At 33.9% G+C, this 26,708-nt stretch overlaps 1 protein-coding gene and 2 non-coding genes across 3 annotated transcripts; all 3 read left to right on the top strand.

Moving 5' to 3' along the window:
• Positions 1-269: 269 nt before the first annotated feature.
• Positions 270-376, top strand: LOC113851712. The gene has a single exon (XR_003502280.1). It is a non-coding gene; the product is annotated as a small nucleolar RNA R71 (small nucleolar RNA).
• A 2,780-nt stretch (positions 377-3,156) lies between these two features.
• LOC113850785 lies at positions 3,157-3,543 on the top strand. The gene is made up of 2 exons (XM_027481327.1): positions 3,157-3,346; positions 3,410-3,543. Exons 1-2 carry the CDS (start codon positions 3,157-3,159, stop codon positions 3,541-3,543), a joined length of 324 nt encoding a protein of 107 aa, XP_027337128.1.
• Positions 3,544-13,189: 9,646 nt separating this feature from the next.
• On the top strand, positions 13,190-13,296 carry LOC113851656. The gene has a single exon (XR_003502228.1). It is a non-coding gene; the product is annotated as a small nucleolar RNA R71 (small nucleolar RNA).
• The last annotated feature ends 13,412 nt before the right edge of the window (positions 13,297-26,708 follow it).

The following is a 26,708-nucleotide window of genomic DNA, read 5'->3' as shown; positions in this document are numbered from 1 at the left end:
TTAAGGCAGCTAATTGTTCTGAAAACATTTGATTTTGTAGCTGATTTTGTGCAAGAATAGTTTCCAGAACTTTAGCTTCATGACCAGAGTTTCTTCCTTGATTCCTTGAGTTTGAATTCTGATACATTGAAGATGCCATCATGTCAATAATCCTTTGAGCTTCTTCTAAGGACTTTGTATTTAATGAACCTCCAGCAGCAGCATCAACCATTGTTCTTGTTACTGCATTCATCCCATTATAAAAAGTTTCCAATTGCATCCAATCTGGAATACAATGATGTGGACACCTTCTAAACAGTTCTTTGTATCTTTCCCAAGCTTCATACAATGATTCTCTTTCTTGCTGCACAAAGGATATAATTTCTCCTCTCAACTTAGCAGCTTTGGATGGAGGGAAGTACTTGGTTAAAAACTTATTCACAAGTTCTGTCCAGGTTGTGATGCTTCCTTGTGGTTGAGCTTGTAACCAGCATTTTGCTCTATCTCTCAAGGAAAAAGGAAATAGTCTCAGTCTGATGGCTTCTTCACTAACCCCATTTATTCTTATGGTGTCACATAGCTGTAGAAAATTTGAAATATGTAAGTTAGGATCATCAGAATTTCCACCAGAAAACTGATCTTGTTGGACTAAGTGTAATAAAGCAAGTTTAATCTCAAAATGGTTGGCTTGAATAGTTGGCCTGATTATAGAAGAGTTAAAACCTTGCATGTTAGGAATAGCATAGTCCCCTAATGTTCTAAATCTGTTCTGTTCTGCCATCTCTATTTCTGAATTTAGTTGTCTCAAAGATGTAGGTGTTCTTTTCACTCTAGGATTACTCTGAGATTCTGGAGAATGGACAGCTTCTAACTCACTATCACTCCCTATGGCTTTTTCTGCTCTAGACTCTTTTCTCAATCTTCTTAAGGTTATGTCTATGTCAGGATCAAAGACTAGAGTTGATTTGTTTTTGTTTTTGCCACGCATATACAATTCAAAATAAAGCAAAAGTAAACTACAAGTTAGTATTCAGAACTGCACCACGAAATTATGCAGTAATTATCAGTAAAAGTAATTGAAACAAAATTTAAAAAGTTGCAGAATTATGCAGAATGGACAAAATGTCTAACTACAGACTACTACTATAGAAATTCAGAAAACAAAATACTCAATCTAGCTATTCTTATGTTACTAATGATATTGAAACTCTAATTTCCCCGGCAACGGCGCCAAAAACTTGTTGTTTGCAATCTAACACTAGCAAGTGCACTAGGATTGCAGCAAGTGATGAGTAAATTTAAGATCAGAATATCGCTCCACAGGGAATTTAGGTTTCAAGTACCACTTCACAGAATTATAACCATTTGAGCCATACGAATTTTTGAAGGAGATTTGTAACATATAACAGCAATAAACCAAAGCAATTAAAGCAAAGAACTTGCAGAGAAACAGAGTATAAGATTTGTGATAAAATGAAATAGCAATGAAGGATAGTTAGGAATTTACTTCACAAGAATATCAATATCAATCCAATTAAATCCTCTGAACATTCAAGCAATTGAATAATTGACAATCAGTTTCACATATATCTAGCCAAAGGTTAATTCCTTAACTCATTGACCCTAACAATCCACTAAACCTCCCTAATCCCTTAGGTGAGATTCAATTTCAGGTTGCATTAAGAATTAGAACTATAAGATTGCAGAATTAGGTCTCCTTATCCCTAAGAAATCCCTAAACTCTGGTTGCCAATTCAGATCGGAGCAAACAATCCAATTCCCATTGGTAAAGATTCCTCTTGATTAATCAAATGAATTTCCATTCAGAGATTGCATGAAAAGCAGAATTAACAACTCAATTAATCCAAGAACTTAAAGTTCAGAAGATAAAGTCGAATCAATACATCAATTCGAGTTCCATAAACCCCTAACTATGGGAAATTAAGCACACATTGCAACAAAAACAGAGAAAGAAGAAGAAGAAGATGAAGAAGAATGCAAAGCAGCCATGGCCACGAGCTCCAATCCGATCCCTCTTCTTGGAGCTTCAAGCTTCGACCCCAATCTTCTCTCCACTCTCTCTCAATGAGACTCTAACTAACAAAACAGAAAAATGAGCAAGCAGATCCCAGTTTCGCGCTTCAATCAGGTATTTATAGAAACTCAGTTCTGCGCGTTGTCACTTTTCTTCACAAGAGTAACCACGCAGAAGCTTTATGTAGTGTGCGTGTTCACTTTCAAGAGCAAGAGTAACCACGCGCAACTTGCAGAGTTGAAGGCTTCTCTTCTCTGGAACATTCACTTTTGTTCATAATAGTGGCAACGCAGGAGGTCAAGGGCTGCGCGTGATCACTTTCGTGAGTAATAGTAACCACGCGCAAGCTGTCCTGATACAAGTGCCTCTGGAACGCTCACTTTCGTTGGCGAAAGTGACAACGCGCAGCTCATCAGGAATGAAGTCTCTCTGGAACGTTCACTTTCGCTAACAATAGTGATCACGCCCAGGCTGCAACCCATAATTCTTGTATTTTGGAGTCCAGCATTGCCATTCTTCCTCTTCCTTCCCATTGATTCTCCATTTCCATGACTTTTGCTCAGCTTATTCCTTCAAAACAAGATAAATTCCTTAAGAACTAATCATAAATTCTACAAATGCGAAAATAACTACAAATTGAATTAAAACTTTCAATCATTCTCTTTTTCTGAGTTTTTCTGCTTTCTTCATATATTTTTCTTATTAAATGAGCTAGAATTATGCTAAAATATCAGTAAAAATATGGATTCATCATGGATTTTGTTAGATCACATATTTTCTGCAGGTTTGGATTTCCTAGAGCTTTGATTAGTGACCAAGGATCACACTTTTGCAATCGTACCATGGATGCCTTGCTTCGGAAGTTTGGGGTTATGCATAGAGTTTCCACACCATACCACCCCCAAACTAACGGACAAGCGAAAATCTCCAATCGAAAAATCAAGCAAATTTTGGAGAAGACTGTCCATCCTAATAGGAAGGATTGGAGTTTGCGCTTGGAGGATGCTTTTTGGGCTTATAGGACAGCCTACAAAACACCCATAGGGATGTCTCCTTATAGGGTTGTTTTTGGAAAGGCATGTCACCTACCGGTAAAAGTGGAGCATAAGGCATATTAGGCAATCAAGCAATGTAACTTGGATATGGATGCAGCGGGTTCTCATAGGAAGCTTCAATTGCAAGAGTTGGAGGAGATTCGTAGGGAGGCATATGAGAATTCCAACATTTACAAAGAGAGAACCAAAGCATTCCATGATAAGAGGATAGGCCAGAAAGAGTTTCATATTGGTGATAAAGTTCTTTTATATAATTCTAGACTTAAGTTGATGCCCGGTAAGTTGAGATCTAGATGGGATGGACCTTATCTTGTTATTAATGTTTTTCTTTATGCTGTAGTTGAGCTTCAAGACATGGGATCCCAAAGGAGCTTCAAAGTTAATGGGCATAGACTTAAAGTTTTTCATGAGGACTTGAAAGAGCATGCACAAGAGGAGGAGGAGTCTACATTTGGATTGGCCATTTACCCTTGATTGATAGGGGAGTTTTTCTTTCCACTCCCTCACTTTTGGATTGTTTGGATTGTCTTTTTGCTTATTGTGTATACATTGAGGACAATGTGGATTTTAAGTGTGGGGGGGTGTATCATGTCACTCATTTTGTACATATTTGATTTTTTTTTTAATTTCATTTGTGTTTCATGTTTTCATTTGTTTGTTTGTTTGTTGTAATTGTTGTACATAACTCAATTAGGTGATTTTTCATGGCTTTGATGGATTGATTAAATCATGCTTTAGTTTGATAGGTAGACTTTGAGAATCTTGTATGTTGGATTATGTGTGGTAGAATATTTACCTTGTGAGGTTTTGGGCCATTGAGATAAATGACAACATCATGTCATTTTGCTTTCTTTCATTGTGTGATTGCACTCATTGTTGTGTGACTCTAGAACTTGCTTTGAGCCTTTTTGAAATTACATTTCCATATGCATGCATTTAAATGATAGAGGCATTGTTTCTTTCTTAAGAGCTACTAAAAAAGAAGCCAACCTTGCACTATGTCCATTGTTGAGCCCCCTTGAGCCTAATATTTCCATTTTTTTTGTGATCTTAACTCATTACAAACCAAAGTGTAAAACCATGTGATGACCCAACCTTAGGGATTTAATAACTTTGGAATTGTTTTGGGAATGATCATAGAAATAAGTGTGGGGGAATTCTCTTAGAAAATGCAATTTTGGTTGGTTGGTTGTTTGTGTTGTTTATCTTGTAGCTTGGAGGTTTTAGTGGAGCTATTTTGTTTAAAAAAAAAAAGATTTGGAAAATAAAAAGAAATTTAACCCCAAATTACCAAAAGGGGAGCAAATAAAAAAAAAGTGAAAAAAAAAAGAACTAAAAAGTAAGCAATAAATAGAGGAAAGTGAAGGCCAATGATATCCATTTGGGGATTGGTTTATTGTATTGCATTGCATTATGTTTTCACTTAGGGGACTTACTTTCACATTTATTTTCTTTGCATTCATTCCCCATTGTTCTTATTTCCTCTTTGGTTTTAGCTTGCTCACCCTTGTGGTTTTCCTACCTTCATCCTAGCCCCAATACACCCTATGCAAGACCTCTTGATTTTTGTGTGTATATGTGTATTCTAGTGGAGAAGTAGGCAATAAGCAAGCCTATGGTTGATCATGCTTCATTGATTGTGCACTTGAGTGATACATTTTACCTTAAACACTTGAGAGATTGAGAGTATGTCTTGAGAGGATTTTACCACATATATTTCTCTTGCATTGATTTGATGAGTTTTACCTTGTTGAGTTGGAGTGTGTGGATTGATTTTTCATTATCGCTATGGATATTGAGCTTGGTTGAGTTTTGTCCACCGATTGATATTTTGAGTTCCATACTTTGCCCGGAGTACAAAGTCTTAAGTGTGGGGGAATTTGATAGCATGCATTATTTGTGCACATTTTCAATCCTTTAGAGTGTGTAAATTACCTTTCATGTTCCCTTATTTCACAAATTATGGCATTTCCTAGTTAATTGGATGATAGGAACTAAATTTCAATTAATGTCTAAATTCTGTTTTCAGACCTGCAGTCATTGTTTTGATCGTAACTTTTTCCACATATGTCCGTTTAGTCTGATTCCAGTTGCATTGGATTCCTTATTTTCTGGGCTATAAAATGCATGTGCAGATCGTCCAAATTGAAGCTGTTTTCTATTTTCTATGAATTTTTGAATTTAGGAAAATTGTGCAGGAATTTTTGTATTCGAATTTTGTTCTTGTAATTTCATTTCATTTGTATTAACATTTCATTAGCTTGTAATTTGGGCTGTTTAATCACACTTGTGGGCCCTTCTTTTTAGTGTTGGATCTGATCATAAGTGGTGCCTATTAATTTGTTAGAGGCTCCACTTTGCAAACGTTTTTTTTGGTTTTTGTTTTGACACACTTTTAAAATTCGGTTTTGGCTCCTAAAATTGTCTCTCGAATTCTCTCTCTTCTCTTGGTGTGACTTTTCATTTTCTTCTTTCTTCTTTCTTCTTCTCTCTTCTTGACTTGGCTGAGCATTGGATTCAATGGAAGGCTAGGCTTCTTGGATTGATACACAAGGAATAGGGAATTGCAAGGAAGATTCAGAGTGGCTCCAAGTTTGAATTCTCTTTTCTCCTCTTCTCTTTCGTTTTTCAAGATATTGATAACGTTTGGGGATAGGAATTGAATTGAATTGCGATTGTAGTTTGATTCATGAAATTGAATTAGATTGATAGATCTATTAGTCAAATTCGTAATCTAGTTTGTTAGCAAATTCGATTGAATTAGTTAATGGATTAGATGTTCAAATTAGGGAAACAATGAAGGATGTTGTTTGCATGAATCTATGACTTGTGGATCAATTAATTCTCATTTGATTTCTCTTTTATTCCAGAATTTTATGCGTTTGATCAGATTATTCTTAAACTCTCAAAATTCCCCAATCTTTTGTTTCATTTTAACAACTCGGCAAAGAAGAATTAGATATAAACGCGTCCTCGAGAATTCGACCTTGGTTGACATTATTCTACAAATAATTGCGAAAACCTTGTACATTTGATAAGTGTTCGACAAAGCTATATCATCCATCGATAGACAGATGATTGATGTAGCCAGTGGAGGAGCCTTGGTAGATAAAACTCCTATTGCAGCAAGGTAATTAATTGAGAACATGGCCTCTAATAATTAGCAGTTCAGCACTAGAAGCAATCCAGTGCCCTTAAATAGTGGAGTTTTTGAGATAGAAAGTACTCATGTTGCTGATTATAGAAAACTAGAGGACAAGTTAGATGATTTAGCTTCATTGATCAAGCAATTAGCATTGTCACAGAGGGCAACAAGGTTATGTGAGATATGTGCTTCACATGAACACCCCACTAATTCTTGTCCTACATTGTATGAACCTGCAGGTTGGATGAGTCACCCAAACTTGAAATGGGGGAATTTTACACAGCAGCAACAACATCAACCTCCACCACAAACTGCTGCACCTTGCAAGAGTGAGCTTTCCTTGGAAGAATTGATGAGGAAAATGGTAGTTAATGATCTGAATTTCCAACAGAGAACAGAAGCAACCATTCAAAACTTGGAAAATCAGATTGGACAGTTGGCTTCTGCTTTAAACCATTTACAATCTCAAGGTTCTGGTAATCTATCTGCACAACCACCTGTCAATCTAGAGGATATTCGTGCCAACACCTTGAGATTAGAAAAGACCATTAAAGACTCGCAAGAGGAGCAACCAACTGATGAAGATCTTAATACTGCTGCTCTAGCAAGTGATTGCAACAAATATAGTAGCCTAGCAAGTGCAGATTATGCTCCTACTCCTTGTGCTACTTTTGCTAATGCAGCAAAAAATTTTGAGCAACTTGCTTCTCATTCATTTCATTTAGTTTGCCATATTGATTTGTTGAATGATTTAGTTGATGATAATTTGGCTGAGTTTTCTGAATTTTCAGATTGTATTAATTATCCTAACTTAGCCAAATATCCTAATTCTTTTACTTGTGATGGTTGTACTGATTCTGCAAAATGTAGCTTTTGTACTAAAATTGATACATATGTGTATGGTGATTTTCATGCAGCTATTGCAGATTCTGAGGAAGCAAATCATGATGCAGCCATTGCAAGTTCGAAGGAAATGAATCATGATGCATTTGTTGAAGTGCAAGCTGCACATCCAGCTCCAATTTTTACATTGCCTCCCGCATCGGAATTGAAGCCTTTGCCTGAGCTCTTGAAGTATGAATATTACATCACTATATATCCAAGCGTACAACAGCCAAAGTATAGCAAGAGTACACAATATTCTGCACATCAAGGTAGTGAAAAGCGTGAAGAAAAGCTCAATGAGTTCATCAAGCAGCTAGAAATCCCTCCGCAATTATTTCTTCCAAGTTCTCAATTAAATAAAGTGTTGCAGATTTATGAGCAAAAAGAGAAATATCTAGGGATACAACTTAAACCACTACTATCAAAAGTATCTCCTAGAATTAAAGATCATAAGGTGTCAAGCTAGTGACGTTAAAAGAGCGCTGTGTGAGAGGCAACTCACAGTTTTCTTAGAAGTTTTCAATTTATTTTATGCATTTAGCAATGGTCTTGCATTTGAGTTTTGGATATCTCATGAATTCTGCTGCATAAACATTCTAATCTGCATTTTACTTTGATATTTGACATGTGTTTTTTGCATAATTCTGAATTTTGCATAGGGAGAACACAAATTTTGGATCCAATTTTTGCATAAAATCAAGAAAGGATCATGTGCAGTAGGTTTCAGAACTTAAGAGTGTGCCCTCAGTCCCATCAAGAGGAGCATCAATTTGATTCCTGAATTGTGAGCCATCATCCATAAAAAGGGGAGTGATCTCTTTGCCTTTATTTCATAACTGCTCAGTCTAAATTCCTTGCACAGTGATAGCCAAAAACATACAAAAATATATTTTTCCTTTGTGCTTTTATTTTTAATTTAGTCCAATTTTGTAATTCCAATTTTATATTCTGATTGCACTTCCCATTCAACTCACAATCATTCTCTATTTTGTACATATTTACCATTCCTACCATACTGAACATATTTTCTTGTAAGGTGAACTGTACTCACATGTTGCTAAGTAATTATCACCTTTACCATAGCAAAGAATTGAGCCTTTAATTTCTTTTCTGTGTGCACTATAACATGTATTGTTGCATCTATCCTCTAGAACTTGCCCTGTTTCTTAATTGAATATGCATTGTGCAATTTCTCATATAGATGATTGAGGCCGTCCTTGTGCACACCCACCCACCCTAAAACACCCTTGCACCTAATTACCTTGTTCCAAACTATGATTTTTGCCAAACTTAGTCTGCAAAACTATTTTTATTACCTCAAGAAAGGAATTTCTTTTGAGTTGTATCAAGAGTGAATGCCAGAAACTAAGTTTGGGGTGCTGATTATCACTGTAGTTGCTTGAGGACAAGCAAAATCTTAAGTTTGGGGTGGTGAATATCATACATGTTATTAATACATGTAAAAAAAAATGTTTGAAATTGAAGAAGAGAATGATTGTCGAAGTCCATAAAAAATTGATGATGAATGAATGAAAAAGAAAAAAGAAAAATACAGCAAGTCATTTTGATAGAAAAAAGGATTCTCCACATAAGGCAAAGTAAATGAAAAGTATGGTGAAAGAGTCCTTGAATCTCACTTGCTGCATCATTTAATGCATTCCACTCTTAGTTGTTGTACTCACTTACTTAAAGGAATTCCCTCCTCTTAAAAACCCACTTGAGCTTTTGACCCTCCTTGATCAAAATTGAACCTAACTTAATCCATTTGTGACCAACAAAGTCCTCATGATAGGTGGTTCATTGCATCTAGGCAAAGGAGATTGAGAATATGGGCAAGCATATGGTAGGGTGAGGCACAATGCATGAATTGAGGAAAAACACTTAGCCTGAAATATTGATGAGTGAAGAGTGAAACACCATCTTGTGAGCTAGATAATTTCTTTGCACTGTGTGGATTGCATGAAACTTTGCTGGATTTTTATTTCAATTTAGTGGGACTTTGCTTGAAAATAATAGATTTGGGCATGATTTCTTTGTTGAATGAATCCATGATTTTGGAAACATTGGAAGTGTCAATTAGGGTATGATCTTCGAATGAAAATTTTGAAAGAAAATTTTTGGATAAATCCAACCCTCTTGCAAGTAACTTTCTTGAATTTTGATTTGCTTGAGGACAAGCAAAAGTTTAAGTTTGGGGTTGTGATGAATCCACATTTTATTGGATTTTTACTTGTGATTTTAATGTTTCTTAATCGAAAAAGTAAACTTAGGAAGTGTAAATAACATAAAAACATCGTTTTGGTCAAATATCATAGGTTTCTTAATTTTTGGTTAATTTACATTGATTTACATAGATACAGTTTGCAATTTTAATCATTTGAATAATTGTGCAGGAGTTTCTAGACTTTTTCCATGAATTTTTAGCATTTGAGAAAGTTTGAGGTGAAAGTGATCACTTTGGAGTCCATAGTGAACACTACAGCAAGTTAGTTCCAGAAAGGTAGACCAGAGTGATCACTATGAACCCATAGTGACAACTCCAGAAAGGCCAAAAAGTACAAGGTTTGCGCGTAGCTACTATGGAACCATAGTAGACACTCTGGAGCAGCCAAAGTTATCACTCTGATGCCAAAGTGACAACTCCAGAGAGGGTAAAAACAAAGGACCTACGCGTAAACACTATGGAGCGAGAGTAATCACTTTGGCGTGTTGCGCGTTATCACTATGAAGCCAAAGTGCTAACTCCAGAGAGGCCCAAATCACAGATCTCGCGCGTAAACACTATGGAATGTTGCGCGTTATCACTATGAAACCATAGTTGTCACTTTGGGCGAAAATTTCTGCACTATAAATAGAATTTGAGAAATTAGGGTAGGGGACTTTTTACACACTTTTAGCTTCTTTTGCCATTTTTGGGGGACACTGGCAGAGCCTAGGGTAGCCTTGAGTGACAGCCAAGGGTCCAACCTACGGTTTGATTTCCATTTTCTCCTTACCTCTCTTTGACTTTTGTATTAATGTTATTGATTTCTCTTTACTTTCATTTTGTAATTGTGAGACCCATCCTCATGGAGGGTTAATTTTCTTGTAATCTCTAGTGAGTTCATATGGATTCTTGAATTCTTGGGTTTTTGAATGTTAATGCAAATCTTCTCCTTCCATGAATTTCTTCCTCCCAAACTCTTGAATTGAATTAATAGTTGAATGAGGGGAGCATTGTGTAATGAACCCTAATTCATTTTAAGGAAATTCTAAATTTGAATTGCTTAATTCTTGTTTAATTCCAAGATTGCGTAATCAAGGAATGAGAGACTGGAGTTCATTGGATTGCTTAATTCATATGAAAACATAAGGATGATTTTCGCTTGTTAAATCAACCTAATTCTAAGAGGAGAGGAAGAGTATTAAATCTTGAGAGGAATAGGGATAGAGTTTATATGAATGAACTAGGGGTTACTACATTTTATCGATTGAACTTTGCAATTTAATTTTCTGCTTAAGTTGATTGAACTTGAAATCACAAAACCCCCCTTTTTACTTGCTTTCTAAATACATTGCACACTACATGTTTGATATTTGGTCACTTGTCCAATGATTCATGGGAGACGACCTAGGCTTGCATCCTAGACTACATAAAGTTTTCTGCATATTTTGATGAAGGTTGACGACAAATCTTTTTGCAAATGAGAAAATATTTCGTTCATCAATCATTTAATTTCCTATAGTTAATACACATGCGCCAGCCAGTGACAGTCCTAGTAGCTATGAATTAGGCACAACTGTCATCTCTCCTTTCTTAGGAACAACTTGGACTGGACTCACCCATTAGCTGTCAGAAATTGGATAAATTATCCCTACGTCTAGCAACTTTATCACTTCTTTCATGGCTGGGTTCAACCTTCTTTGTGGCTGCACAATTGGCTTAAATTTCTCTTCAAATAGAATTCTATGTTTACAAAAAGAAGAATTTATACCTTTCAAGTCTGAAATACTCCAGCCTATTGTTGATTTGTGCTTTCTCAAAATTTTCAGCAACTTTTCCTCTTCTTCCTCCTTGAGATCATTGTTGATGATGACTGGATTTTCGTGACTCTCATCTAAGAAAGTATATCTCAATTGAGAGGGTAGTTACTTGAGCTCTATCTTTTGAATTTGATCTTTTTTCACTTCTTTCTGCAGCTCTTCTTTGACTGAATTTTCTGCACGTGTTAGAATTGGTAGAACTTCCAATTGTTGCTCAATTTTTATCATTTGTTCTGCTCTACAAATCTCAGAATTGGTATGTCTTGCAACTATGGTTTCTCTCAACACAAAATTTTCATCAAGTTCATTGATAGGATAATGTGTAATAAAAGACTTCAATATATCTACTCTCATACATGAATTATCTTCAGCTAGATATTTCAATGCTTCAAAAACATTAAACATTACCTTTTCATCTTGAACTCTAAGCATGAACTCTCCTTTTTGCACGTCAACAAGAGCTCTTATTGTTGCAAGGAATGGCCTACCTAAGATCAAAGGTATGTTTGCATCCACCTCTATGTCCAGAATTACAAAATCTGTAGGAAAAATGAACTTATCAACTTTAACCAATAAATCTTCAACAACTCCATATGGATAAGTGTATGATCTATCAACTAGCTGCAGTGTGATGTTGGTGGGTTTCACTTCTTCTATGCCTAGTTTCTTCATGATAGCTAAAGGCATCAAGTTAATGCTTGCTCCTAAATCATATAGTGCTCTTCCTATAGTGCACTGCCCTATTTTACATTGAATGCTGAATGATCCTGGATCTTTGAGTTTTTGAGGAAGCTTTCTCTTGAGAATGGCACTGCATTCCTCTGTCAAGGGTATTGTCTTGTCGTGCTCTAGCTTTCTTTTTCTGGAGAGTATTTCTTTCATAAACTTTGCATATGAAGGCATCTGCTCTAAAGCTTCTGCAAAAGAAATGTTAATCTGTAATTTCTTAAAAACATTCAGAAACCTTTAAATTGTTCCTCCTGTTTAGGATTTTGGACCCTTTAAGGATAAGGGAGCCTCTTGTATTTTTCTGGATCTATTAGCTTGCAAGCATCTTCAAAGAGTTGCTTCTTTGTCTTCCTCTCAGAATTTGTAGGAGCTTCTACTTTTTCTTCTGAATGCTCTTTCTTCAATAATTTGAAATTTTCTTGTTGTAGATCTTGTTCAATTCTTCTTTCTTCAGCTGCATCACTTGCTTTCCTTTCTGCAACTTTTGGACTTGCAACTATAGTTCCACTCCTTGTAGTGATGGCTTGACATTGCTCCTTAGGATTGATCACTGTATTGCTTGAAAATCTTCCTTCATCACTGCTGGATAGTTGTTCAGCTAATTGTCCAATTTGTGTTTCCAATTTCTTCATAGAAGCTTCTTGGTTCTTGAAGCTTGTTTGGGTCAACTTCATGAATTGCAGCATGGTTTCTTCCATCTTAGTCAACCTTTCATTCATAGGTTTGACAAACTTCTGATTTTCTTGAGATTGAGTGGATGGATTTCTCTGAAAATATGACTGTTGTGCTTCTAGACCTGCATTAGAAAAAGGCAAATTAGAATTAGAATTCTTCGCAGTAGAATATTGATTGTTCCAATTAAAATACTGCTGATTTCTATTATTTGAAAATTGCAATCCAGGAGGAAATGAGGATTGTTGTCTCTGAAAATTGTTCATATAATTCACTTGTTCCTGTGTTTCACCTGTAGATGCATCACATGCACCATTTGCATGATTTCCTCCACAGAAATCACAGTTTAGTTGACTTGTTGGCATGCTTTGTGCTTGAAGATTACTAATTTGCTGAGTCAAGGCAGCTATTTGTTCTGAAAACATCTAGTTTTGTTGTTGATTCTATATAAGAAAAGTTTCTAAAATCTTGACTTCATATGTAGTAATTCTCCCTGCATTTCTTGGGTTTGAGTTTTGATACATTGAAGATGCTATCATTTCAATGATTCTCTGAGCTTCTTCCAAAGATTTCATGTTTAAAGAACCTCCTGCAGCTGCATCAACCATGGTTCTTATTGCTGCATTCATCCCATTGTAGAAAGTCTCCAATTACATCCAATCTAGAATACAATGATGTGGACACCTTCTCAGCAATTCCTTGTATCTTTCTCAAGCTTCATACGATGACTCTCCTTTCTGTTGCACAAATGATGTTATTTCTCCTCTCAGCTTAGCAGATTTAGATGGAGGAAAGTACTTGGTTACGAATTTATTCACTAGCTCTGTCCAAGTTGTGATGCTTCCTTGTGGTTGAGCTTGTAACCAGCATTTGGCTTTGTCTCTTAAAGAAAATGGAAATAACCTCAATCGTATGACATCTTCACTAACTCCATTCATTCTTATGGTATCACATAGCTGCAAAAAATTTGAAATATGCAGATTAGGATCATCATAAATTCCACCCAAAAACTGGTCCTGTTACACTAAATGTAGCAAGGCTAGTTTTATTTCAAAGTGATTAGCTTGAATAGTTGGCCTCACTATGGAAGAGTTATATCCTTGCATGTTTGGAATTGCATAGTCTCCTAATGTTCTCATCCTAGGTTGTTCTGCCATTTCTATTCCCGAAATTGACTGTCCTAGAGGTGTAGTGTAGGTGTTCCTTTTTGGATAGGGATGTTCTGAACTTCTGGAGAATAGACAACATCTAATTCACTATCATTTCCTATGAATTTTTCTGCTCTAGCTGATGAATCCATATTTTACCAGTATTTTACAATAGTTTTTAGTGCAATTAATAAAGAAAACATGCTAGAAATAGTAGAAAACCCTTAAAAAAAATAATAAAATGTTGCATGTCACTTTTAAACAGTTATTTTAAAATTCATTGATTTTCTATGTAAAAAGTGACAATTCAAGTATGCTTTTGTAGGGGATTCTGAGCTAAGTTCATGAGGATTGGATGATCAAAGGAAAAATAGAAGAAAAGTAGCAAAAATTGTAGGAAAGAAGTTGATAATTGAAGAACAGCCTCTGAGTGATCACTTTCGCTGGTGAAAGTGATCACTCCAGAACCATAAAATGGAGAAGAGCTTCTGCGTAATCACTTTTGCTGGCAAAAGTGAGCGTTCCAGAGAGGTTGCATTGAGAAGAGCTTCTACGTAATCACTTTTCCTGGAAAAAGTGAGCGTTCCAGAGAGTCCTCTAAGAAGAGTTGGTGCGCGTGTTCACTATTATCCACAAAAGTGAACACGTGCAAGAAGGTAGCTTCTGCGTGATCATTATTTCTAGCAGAAGTGAACACGCGTATGAAATTAGTAAGGGAAGCTTTTGAGTGGCTACTATTTTCAACAAAAGTGAACACTTTGAAGTGTGCGTGGCTACTATCACTAGCAAAAGTGAACATGCGCAAGTGGAAATGAAGAATTAGCCTCTACGTGATTACTATTGCTGACAAAAGTGATCACGCCAGCAGAGCGGGAATTCTATAAAAGACAGTTAGCTCAGGAATTATTGGGTTTTTGTTCATTTTTATAATTTTCCATTTGTTTTTGTTGTGGAAAGAGTCAGAGAGGGAGATTAAGGACGAATACCAAGCTTCATTTCTTGAGGGATCAGATTGGAGATTGGCTTGAAGATGTTTCTTCTTTATTCATTCTCTTCTCTTCTCTTCTCTTTTTGTAATGTTTGCTTAAACTCTTTGTGGCTAGGAACTATGAATATGAAATAGAAATGTTGAATTCATTTTGGATCTGAACTTTGAGTTTTGGATTGGATTGAGTGATTGATTCTGCTGTTAAAATAGTGATTGAATGGAAATTTGATCAACTAATCATAGAGGAACTCTTATCAATGGGAATTGAATTTGTTTCTCAGATCTAAATTAATTGCCAAGGTTATTGGTTTCTTAGGGATAAGATATCTTAATCTTGCAATCTTTTGGTTTCTGAAACTTAATGCAGCATTTGATTGGATTAGATCTAAGGGATTAGAGTGATTTGATTAGATGCTAGATTCATTGAGGCAAGGGATTGTCCTTTGATTAATATAACGTGAAACTGATTGTTATTCCATCTAAATGCTTGAAAGTTCAGAACTTTATTGATTCAATGTTAAAGTTTTGGTGAAACAATTTCTTAGCTACTCTTTCTACATCTGTTTACTATATACTTTTGTGCTAACTGTTCTGTTCTACTTTCTAATTTCATTTTTGATACATTCATACCAAATCCATCTGAAATTTGTAAAGCTCAACTAATTGTGATCTTGTGAAGTGGTAATTGAGAACTTTATTTCTTGAGGACGATACTTGGAACTCAATTTGATTCTAAGATTTTTTTTTATAACTTGCTACAACAACACTAGTACACTTACTAGTCAGTTTACTTTCAGTGCAACAGCAGTTGTAAAAGTAACAGTAGCCTCTTTTCTTAATCTTCTTAAGGTTATGTCTATGTCAAGATCAAAGACCAAAGTTGATTTATTTTTGTTTTAACCACACATATACAAATCAAAATGAAACAAAATTAGACTACAAATCAATATTCAAAAATGCAGAACAAAGATTATACAGAAAATATCAGCAAAAGCATATAAAATTCTAGTCTAAACAATTGCAAAATTATGCAAAAATTCTCTACTATTATTCTATACTTATCTAACTAAAGGCAAAACAGAGTCCCTGAATGTAACTGCATTCTCTAAAACTTGCCCTTGTTTTTAATTGAATATGCATGTTACAGTTCTCACACACATGATAAAGGCCATGTTTGATATACTTAGTTAGCCTAAAATGCCTTCCCTTATGATTAATTGTCCTAGTTTACCCCTTTGAGCTTAATATTCCCTTTTCTTGAGTTAACTTCATTACACGCCTTGCTGAAAAACCAATTTTACCATTCAAATTGATCAAAGGCAAAGTGAATTCAAAGACCAAGAATGAGTTTTAAAACTAAGTTTGGGGTAGCATCCATTTATGTTGCTTGCGGACAAGCAAATTTTTAAGTTTGGGGTAGGGGAATAGCAAGCTATCTAAGTTTGAGTTCAAGAAGTCAGAACGAAAGAACAAAAGTGCTGCAGAAAAATGAAAAATTATGCAGCAAAACTGTGGAAAGAGTAAAACATGAGTTCAAAAACAGAATCTGAGTTGAAAAGAGCAAAATGGAGATCAAAAAGAAGAAATTCGCAGTAAACTGTTGCAGAGAAAAAGAAAAAAAAAGTAAATAGAAGTAAGAGAAGAAAAAGGAAAATGAAAATTCTGCTGCACAAAAACAATCAGTTTGCTGGATAATTGAGGGATTTAATGTGAATTGATGCTAAACCAGACTAGTTTTAAAGTCATTCACTCAAAATGCTTCTGATCTTTTGAAATTGCAACTTGTTTCTTATTTTGTTCAATATCTACCTTAACCTAAGCCCTGTTATAAACTGTAAAAAGTCCTCTTGATGTGTGATTGGCTGTACTAAGCAGAGGAGATGGAGAAATTGGGCAAGCATATGGTAGAGTGTAGCTGAATTAATGATTAAAGAGAGAAAATAATACCTAAACACTGCTGAGAAATGAGGGAAACACTGTCCAGTGAGAAGTGATCATGATTTTTAATGTTTCTCACATGAACTTGGCTGATATATATTCACTTAGATGGCAATTCTTGCTTAAAATTTGATGAATGCATTGTGATTGCAATGATGAGTAATTGGATGAACATCTTGATTGAAAATTTTGCAGAAAACACAGAATTGGAAATTGAAAAATCTGAGAAAAGCAGTTTGCTAATTGGTTTTTGAGAAGTGGAAGAATTACCCTTAGTTTAGTTTGATTTGCTTGAGAACAAACAAAAATTCAAGTTTGGGGTAGTGATGAATCCATATTTTGACTGATATTTTAGCATAATTCTAACACATTTGATAAGAAAAATATATAAAGAAAGCAGAAAAACTTAGAAAAAGAGAAGGAGTTGAAGTTTGTTTAAATTTGTAGTTATTTTAGCAATTGTGAAATTTTTGCTTATGAATTATGTTTTTAATCTTGTTTTTGAAGGAATAAATTGAGTAAGGATCATATCCATGGAGGTTTGATGACAAGGAAGAGGAAAGAAGCAAGTCTGGACTCCAAAAACACAAGAATAAGAAATTGCAGACTGGGCGTGATCACTATTGTCAGTGAAAGTGATCACTTCAGAACTCAAAGAAGAAGGAAAGCTCTGCGTAACCACTTTTATCATTAAAAGTGATAGTTCCAGAGAGGCAAAATATCAGGAAAGCTCTGCGTAACCACTATTGTCATCAAAAGTGATCGTTCCAGAGAGTCTTCAACTTGGCGAGTTGTGCGTAATCACTTTTATCAGCAATAGTGATAACGTGCAACTACCTTGGCTCTACGTTGTCACTTTTATCATCAAGAGTGATAGTTCCAGAGAGCTCTCAATATCAGGAAAATGCGCGTGGCCACTATTTCTGGGAAAAGTGTTAACGCGCAACCAAAAACTCTCTGCGTAACTACTATTTCTCATAAAAGTGATGACGTGAAAATCTGGAAAATTTTATAAATACCAGAAACGATCTGGAAATGGGGGATTCTGTTCATTTTCAGTTTTTTTAGTTAGCTTCTTGTTAGAGGAAGTGAGAGAGAGGAGTGGGGATTCGAATCTTGGAGCTTCACGTAAAGGAATTGGAGTGGAGCAAGCTTCCATGGCTGTGTAATTCGTTCATAGTTAGGGATTGTAGATCTGAAACAAACATGTTGAATTGATTTGGATATGAATTTCAAGCTTTGGAATAGATTGAGTGATTGATTCTGAACTTCACGTGGAAATTGAATGGAAATTTGATTAACTAAATTCAGAGGAACTCTTGTCAATGGAAATTGAATTTGTTCTTTAGATCTGAACCAATCACCGAGATTATAGTTTTTCTTAGGGATAAGGAACTTTGATCTTGCAATCTTTTGGTTTCTTACACTTAAAGCAATATTGAATTGAATCAGATCTAAGGAATTAGAATGATTTAATTGAATGTTAGGTTCACTGAGTTAAGGAATTAACCTCTGAATAATACAATGTGAAACTGATTGTCATTCTTTCCAATTGCTTGTTAATTCAGAACTTTATTGATTAAACATTGGGGTTTTGGTGAAGCAATTCCCTAGCTATGGTTTCTTCCTCTGTTATCACATAACTGTGTGTTCATTGTTCTGTTTTCTGCAAGTTCATTTTACTTTTAATTGTTCTAGTTTGCTGTTATTACATGTTACTACTCTTCTTCCAATTTCGAAAAAGCTTAAATGGTTATAATTCTATGAAGTGGTATTTGAAACCTAAATTCCCTGTGGAGACGATATTTGGATCTTAAATTTACTAATTACTTACTGCAATCCTAGTGCACTTGCTAGTGTAGATTGTGAACAACAGTAACACTAATCAATAGAGAAAAATTAAGAAAATAAGAACTCAATCTAGCAATTTTTCTGTTACTAATAATATTGGAACTCAAATTCCCCGACAATGGCGCCAAAAACTTGTTGTTACAATTCTAAATACTAGCAAGTGCACTAGGAATTGTAGCAAGTAGTGAGTGATTTTAAGATCAGAGTATCGTCTCCACAGGGAATTAGGAATTCAATTACCACTTCACAGAGTAATAACTAGTTGAGCCATACAAATTTGGAAGGTTTGTAACATGTAAAGCAATAAACCAGAACAATACAAAGAATTAAACTTGCAGTAAAACAAAGTATGAATTTTTGTGTTGATATGAGATATGAATGAAGGATAGTTAGGAATTTATTTCACAAGAATATCAATATTAATTCAATTAAACCTCTGAACATTCAAGCAATTGGTTAATTGACAACCAGTTTCACATATAACTAGTCAAAGGTTAATCCCTTAACTCATTAACCCTAATGATCAACTACACCCCCCTAATCCTTTAGGCAAGTTTCAATTTCAAGTTGCATTAAGAATTAGAACCATAAGATTGCAGAATTAAGTTCCCTTATCCCTAAGAAATCCCTAATTCTGGTTGTTAATTCAGATCAGAGAAGCAAATCCAATTCCCATTTGAGATGTCCCCGTTATTATTAACAGTTTCATCCCAATTATTATGTTACTATGTTCAACTTAGAAACTCTAATAAATTTAACATGTTTAATAAACATAAATGAAGGCATATATCCCACACATAATGCACATCTACATATATATAGAGTTGTTGTTCAACAGTAGATAATTTAATACAGACGTCCTACCTTTCCTAGGTTATTCAAGTATTTTACAAACTAAAGGAAAATGAAGGTCAGGCAAAAAGATCCTAAGCACTCATAATTTACATATACCCCATTGTCAACTATTTTTTTCCTTTACGAGCTCTTCTAGTCATCTAATCCATCTGGAGGAGGATCAGCATGAAGGCCCAGGTAAGCTGCTGCACAATACATGAGGTAGGGAATCTCAACTCTAACAGGACTCTACATAATTATGGGAGCAATATGGGGGTTGTTAATGGTAGTAATAGTTAGTATCACACAACCTGTAAAGATGATAGTTTGATTAGCATTATTATGGCTCCATGTTCTTGACCCCATACTAAAAGTCATGTTCTGCTCAGGAATAGGAATACTCCCAGCACTCATTCTGCATTCATAACATAGTTAATAGACACAAACAAAGAAAGGGTGAGTAAATTATTTATAAATTATTTCATAAGGCAATACTAATTGTTGAATAAAAATAACCACTACATAACTTATGAATAAGCATCTCATAGTACTTTATTCGTATTATTTCTTTCCTCCATGGAGTAATTAATTGTCCATTTAATTACAACATCCCAAATAAGGAACCGAGCAACCATGCTCAAATTCTATTACGATCACTCATAGCGGCTCACCCTCTAACCAATCTTGGTATGCTCTAGTGCCTATCAGGATAGTTTAGCTTATTTTCCACTGCCTGTGACACAAATTAGCTAGGTTTGGTCTCTTGCTCAGACTTGGGTACCTTACTATCCCTTATGGTAAAACTAACACTATTTGCCCCTCGCCTGTACCTGGCATTTTCAACCACTGTCCCTATGAATTGTTTCATAATCACAAAATGAATTATAGTCATTAATCTACCCATTGGATACACACTTTCATAATCATTCATCCCTTAAAACAAGAGAATCATTCATTTTATGGACATGGCTATTTTCAGTTTTTTCCCCAGATTTCATAGATCAATTTGTAAAATTCATAACTAATTCAATACAAATCCAAAAATTATGAAATCACTTAAGTTTTCTTTCTAAGTGTCTACTTTTCAAAAAAAAAATGCACATAAATAATTTTTATACAGAAAGTAACATTTAACTTAGTTTCTTTCTACTACTCACATGATTCCACTTCCAAAATCCAATAAATTGTAAAATTTGTAATAAATTCAATTCTCTTCAAAACACATGAGACCAATGAGATTATTCTCAGTATTATGTCTATTTAGTAAAAATAATTTCACATTCAAAATGTTTACATACATTAATTCATGCTTTAATTTTATCAATACATGTCACAGATTAGCATAATTCTGCAACTGCATATATAAAAAATCATAAGTTATTCAATTCACCACCAAAATTCATGAAATCAGTGGCATTCTTTCAATTTACTTATATAGTTTCACAGAAAATACAAGTAGAAATTCATCACTTTCATATCTCAGAGATAGTCCTAATTATTCTCTGTTGCTCACATTAACTCACTTCTTAGAATCAGTTAAATATAAAAATCATAAATATTTTATTTTAAGTTCAAATTTAATCAAACTAGTGAGGATATTTTTCCTATAGGATATATTTTCATGCAAAAATATGAATAAAATAACTCCATATATATCCTTAAAACCGAAATCAAGTTTCTCAATAATATGCACAAATCATTAGTTTCATATAACAGAAACTTTAGAAAATCATAAATATTTTTTTTTAACTCCAATTTAAGTAAACTCAGTGAGTATGGTTTCCTCATGAAGTATAGTTTTTTACAAAAATATAAATAAAATCACATCATGCATGAATTTTAAGAATAAAGGAACTTAAGGTGAGCTGTTCTCAGGAATCATTTTCACGCATCATAATATTCAAAAATTCATATCTATTTTGATTCAATTCCAAATAAAGTGAAACTAGTGAGAATAGTTTCATTAATAAGTATATTTTTATACAAAAATAAAGATAAAATAACACCACACATAGATATTAAAACGAAATTGAATTAAGTCATACTGCTCCTAGAATACTATTTTTATGTATCAGAATTTTAGAAAAATCCTAACTAATACAATTTAAATCCAAATAAAATAAAACTAGTGGGAAAAGTTTCAAAATTTAATTATCTACATGAATAAAATACTAACAAAATTTTTTGCAAAGGTTTTCTCATATGTTACATTATTTGCAGTTTAGTCCTTTTACTTTAGGTTAATTGCAATTAGGTCCTTTTTCCAAAACTTTAAGAAGTCAGGTTGTCCAGCACATTTTTCCCTTTCCTCTAAGTCATTTTTCAGGTCTCAATATGGTCAAAAACATTCCTTTGGTTCTACTACTCATGTGATTAATTAATTTAAACTTCTTGAAGTCCATTTATGGTCCAATCATAGTATTTTCTCATCTAAAGGTTCAATCCTTCAAATTTAATTTCATATATTGGTTAATATTCGTATGATTCTTATACTTCAGAGGTTCCAAAAACTGTCCAAGAGTCCAAAGCTTATTTCTTAGTAATTTTTCTATTTTTAAATCATTTTCCTTTTTCCCTTTCATTCAAAATCTTTAAGAATACATTTAAAATATTATTTCAAGTCAAGATAAATCCAACATATCAAGAATACTATGATAATACAAGCTAATATCTTAGGAAAATTTTCATGATTTTTAAAAATTTGAAAAAAATAAGAACCAACAAAAAGGCAGTTATAACTATTTCAAAATTGTAAATCTTCTTAAAAATTTACGAAAATTCATTTTTATGTTCTACCAAAGCCTAATCACGAAATTTTCACTAAGTTGATAGTATTTATGCCATATAAAACTTAAACAAAAACTTAGAACTCAGATTATGCATCAAAAGAATACTTATAGAAATAGTAAACAATTCTAATAGAAAACTCCTGATTATAAACGAAAAACTTTAACAAAACCCTCAAACAATTTCAAGGCATGGATTCACATATAAATAGCCTAATATCATAACAATAACACATAACAAGCAAATTCATCAATAAAATTCCCTCAAAATACCCACTTACAATTGGTTAAGATTTTTCTTCAGAATTTTCTGTTTTCGGTGTTTTTAACGTTTTTCTTGGATTTTCTTGTGCAAGTAAAATTTTTTTTCATATATCAATTAGACCCACTAAATTTTCATTCAATATAAAGGGTTAAGGGTTTCCCTTGACTCAATTAATTAGCAAAAGTATTCCCCTAATTTATGAACTATACTCCCGTCCCTTACTTGATTTTGTCTTTGCCTTTTTGGGTGTGCTTGCAAGGGTGTGTTGATCTCCTTTTTTTCTTCTTTTTCTTGGTCTGGTTTGACCCTCTTTACTGCCCTTCCAAGTCAGCTTTGAGTTTGTCCAAAAAGGTCCTCAAATGTTGAAGTTCTTTTGCTAAATTTGATGGTGGGGTTATTTGGTGTTTTTGGAGTTTTTCCTATTTTGTTGGCTTGAAGAGTGACATGGCTGAGTGGTGGGGTTTATTTTTAGCATGTGTTAGATGTCATAAGGTGAATAGAAGAGTTTGGTTTGGCTGGATTTAGGAATTTTGGCTAGATCTTCCAATTTCCTCCATTTACACGTGAATTTAGGCCTTGTATTTGGGGAATGCTTTTTAATTTTTCTTCTTGGTTTTTATGGGACAGAGGGTTCACGAAAATTTAGATAGGTTAAATTGGAGTAACTTTGTTGTTGGAGGCTTTTCCAAATTCGGATTTTATCAAGGTGAAAAGTGGTCCATAATAATCATGCTCAAAGTGGATATTTTGGACCCTTGTGATGTCATCTAGTTGACCTAAGTTTTCCTTGTTAGTTTGCCTTTAGTTCCTGGTTTATAACTTCATATTTTCCCCCTCACATAACACTATTTTTTTGGCTGAGTTTGGTTGGGTTTGGTTGGCATTTGGTTAGGCTCCTTGGTTAGGGATTGAACCATTGACCCTATGTCATCATCAAGGAATTTTAGTAAACCAAGTCTTCTTTCTTATTGGTTTCCTTCACTTCAGCTGATACTTTGCCCAATTATTGACAAATTTAGTCTATTTTTTGTTCCAAAACCATGCCAATTGGGTTGGGTAAGATAGGATTACAAAATTGGAAGTTTTGGTCCATTTGCCTAGCCCTTTTTACACCACTTTGAGTGCTGAATTTGCAAAAATTGGTTTGAATTTTCTATTTGAGGTTTGGGTCTGGTTCTTAAACAAATACAACCTCATTTGGCCCAATAATTTTCCATAAAAATTTTAGAATTTTTTATTATCATTTCCTTATCCAACTTGGGTCTTCATTTTAGGCCTAATCTAGGGGTATTTTGGTCTTTTTGGCCAATGTTGTAACTTATTTTTAATTTTCTATTTTTTTATTCTCCACAATTGATTATAAATTTTGTAATACATAATTAAGATGGTAAAAAATTTATAAAAACAAATTTTTTTGGTAATTATTCTTATAAAAATTGGATTCCACTATAATTCGTACCCAGTTTTTCCTTAATTCGTCTATTTTTTGGGTAAATTTGACTAAATGTGTTTTAATTCCTAACTATATGTATATATGATCTAATTCTAATTTATTTATATTGATACAATTTGTAATTAACTTAAAAGTAAGGAAATTTTGGGGTTTGACACCATTGGTAAAGGTTCCTCTTTGATTAATCAATTGAATTCCCATTCAAAGATTATAATAACAACAGAATTAACAATTTAATTAATCTAAGAACTCAAATTTCAGAAGCAAGAATCGAATCAATACATCAATTCAAGGTCCATAAACTCCTAACTACGAAGAATTAAGCAAACATTGTAACAAAGAAAGAGAAAGAAGGAGAATAAGAGAAGAAATGTAGAGAAGCCATCTTCACGAGCTCCAATCCAATTCCTTTTCTTGGAGCTTCGACGTTTAACCCCAATCCTCTCTCTAACTCTCTTTGAACGAAGAAACTAACTGGAAAATAGAAAATGAACAAAAGACTCCAAAATCTGATTTTTTTTCTGGTATTTATAGAACTCCCGACTCTAGGCATTGTCACTTTGCTTCATAAGAGTGACCACAAAAAGGCTTATATAGTTTCTGGAAACTGGAACTATCACTTTGGATGATAAGAGTTGCAATGCAAGAGGTCGAGTGGTTGCGCATGTTCACTTTTATGAGTAAAAGTTACCACGCACAACTTGCCAAGCTGAGTTCTCTTTGGAACATCTACTTTCACTGGTAAAAGTGGTTACACAGAGCTTGCTGAATTTTAGTCTTCTCTGGAACGTCCACTTTCACTAGTAAAAGTGGTAACGCAGAGCTCGCTATGTCTGAGGCTTCTCTAGAACACTCACTTTCGCCAGCGAGAGTGTTAACGACCAGTATGTATTCCTCTTTGATGCCTGGAGTGATCACTTTCACTATTAATAGTGATCACGCCCAGCTTGCATTCCATAATTCCTATGCTTTGAGTCCAAAATTGCTACTCTTCTTCTTCCTTTCCATTGATTTTCCATTTCCATGAACCTTACTCAGATTATTCCTACAAAAACAAGATTAAATTCTTAATTTCTAAGAAAAAATCTTACAAATGCTAAAATAACTACATATTAAAAGAAAACCTTCAACCATTCTATTTTTCTGAGTTTTTTTTTGCTTTTTCTAACATATTTTCCTTATCAAATGGATTAGAATTACACTAAAATATTAGTAAAAATATGGATTCATTAGTGTCTGACCTTCAGTGCATTGTATTAGACTGTATGGTGATGCGTGTTTTGTTTTATAAATATATGCTTAAATGAGAGGTTTGATTTTTGTATAAGATTGATGCAAATGGTTTGACTGTCATTAAATGAAGGATATTTTATTATAAATGTGTGGTTTGAAAGGATGTGACCTTAGAGATAATTTATTTAACTGAAATATGAGAAAGGATGTTATGATTAAAAATAATGAAGAGAATTACTATAAATATATGTCAATTACTAAGAAAAATGTAAGTAAAAAAGAAGGAGTAACACATGTGTCATAAAAACAATAATTAGTGTGATTATAATATATGTTTTGTAATACATCGACAAGTGATATTATAATACATATGTTATAACATATTGATTAGGGTGATTGTAACACATGTATTAGGACAATATTGATTATTATAAACAGTATGATTTTAGTGTGTCACTGTTGAGTTTTCATATGAATAGTTCAGAGATACACGAGATATATAGAGCACAAAGGAGATATGGAAAATCTGAGGGAAATGAGAGCGATAAATGCTAATAGCTGGTGTGTATACACTTGTTAATGAAAGCACTCAAAGGCCACATACTCATTTTCTGACTAGACTACTGACTATACCTTTGCTATGAGGGTCGTATAATGTACACGTTGTATCCGTGTGTAGTGGCTAACTAGTGACTATCCATGCTAGTGTAAGTCCTTCATAACTAAGAAGAGTATGTTGGTAGCGATTTAGGGGTCCATGAGTATTTAGAGTACCGTTGTTTGATGAATCTTTCAAGATTGAAATGAATAAAGTGGCATGAGCTCAAAGATTGAATAATTATATTTGACTAAGTGTGAAATGATGTGTATAGATAATTTCTGTTTGGATAGAATCGTAGAAATGAATTATTTCTGTGTTGATGTATAATGTAGTAGAAAATATCAACATTTTCAGGTAATAAAAAGATAAAAAAAAGATTGATCCCTCATAGGATATACTTGCAGTGGATGGTACGGAAAAGAATTGTTCTGTGATGAATCCATATTTTATAGATATTTTGTTTATTTGTCTATGGATTTTTAATAGAAAAAATAGACTTAGAAATGATAAATACATAAAAATCTTATTTAGATTAAGTATCATAGCTTTCTAAATTTTTGTTTAATTTACACTAATTTTTGTAAATATATTTTGCAATTTTGATCATTTGAATAATTGTACAGGAATTTTCAGGTAAATCCTTTGGATTTTTAGCTCTTGGGAAAATATGAGGTGAAAGTAACTACTTTCAGACACCATAGTAATCACTACAACAAGCCAATTCCAAGGGACAAGTCAAAGTAACTACTTTCAGAAGCAATAGTAATCATTACAGAGCCAATGACAAGTTCAGACCTGTGCGTGTTTACTATTGTGAATGATAGTAAATACTATAGAGAGCCCCAGAATGAAAGACACTGCACATGTTTACCATTGCAGACAATAGTGATTACGCGCACCCATAGTAACTACTTTCATGTAAAAAAGTAATCACTACAGAGAGGAGAAAACCCATGGATGCTATGCATGTTTACTATCATAAACAATAGTAACTACTATGAAGGGCATCAAGTTTAGTATAAATAAATCTTTACCATTTTAGGGCTAGAGCTTTTTTCTATTTTGGAAACACTTTTGCATAGTTCGGT

This window comes from Abrus precatorius, unplaced genomic scaffold, assembly GCF_003935025.1.
Source record: "Abrus precatorius isolate BTA unplaced genomic scaffold, Abrus_2018 Scaffold9, whole genome shotgun sequence".
Lineage (NCBI taxonomy): Eukaryota > Viridiplantae > Streptophyta > Magnoliopsida > Fabales > Fabaceae > Abrus > Abrus precatorius.
Note: the sequence above shows the minus strand (reverse complement) of the source record. Positions and strands in the feature narration are given on the sequence as shown.

Excerpts from the sequence above, each read along its gene's own strand:
- LOC113850785 (XM_027481327.1), top strand. The coding sequence starts at position 3,157 with ATGGATGCAGCGGGTTCTCATAGGAAGCTTCAATTGCAAGAGTTGGAG. Across the intron at positions 3,347-3,409 it reads TAGACTTAAGTTGATGCCCG|TTGAGCTTCAAGACATGGGA; the intron begins GTAAGTTGAGAT and ends TTTATGCTGTAG.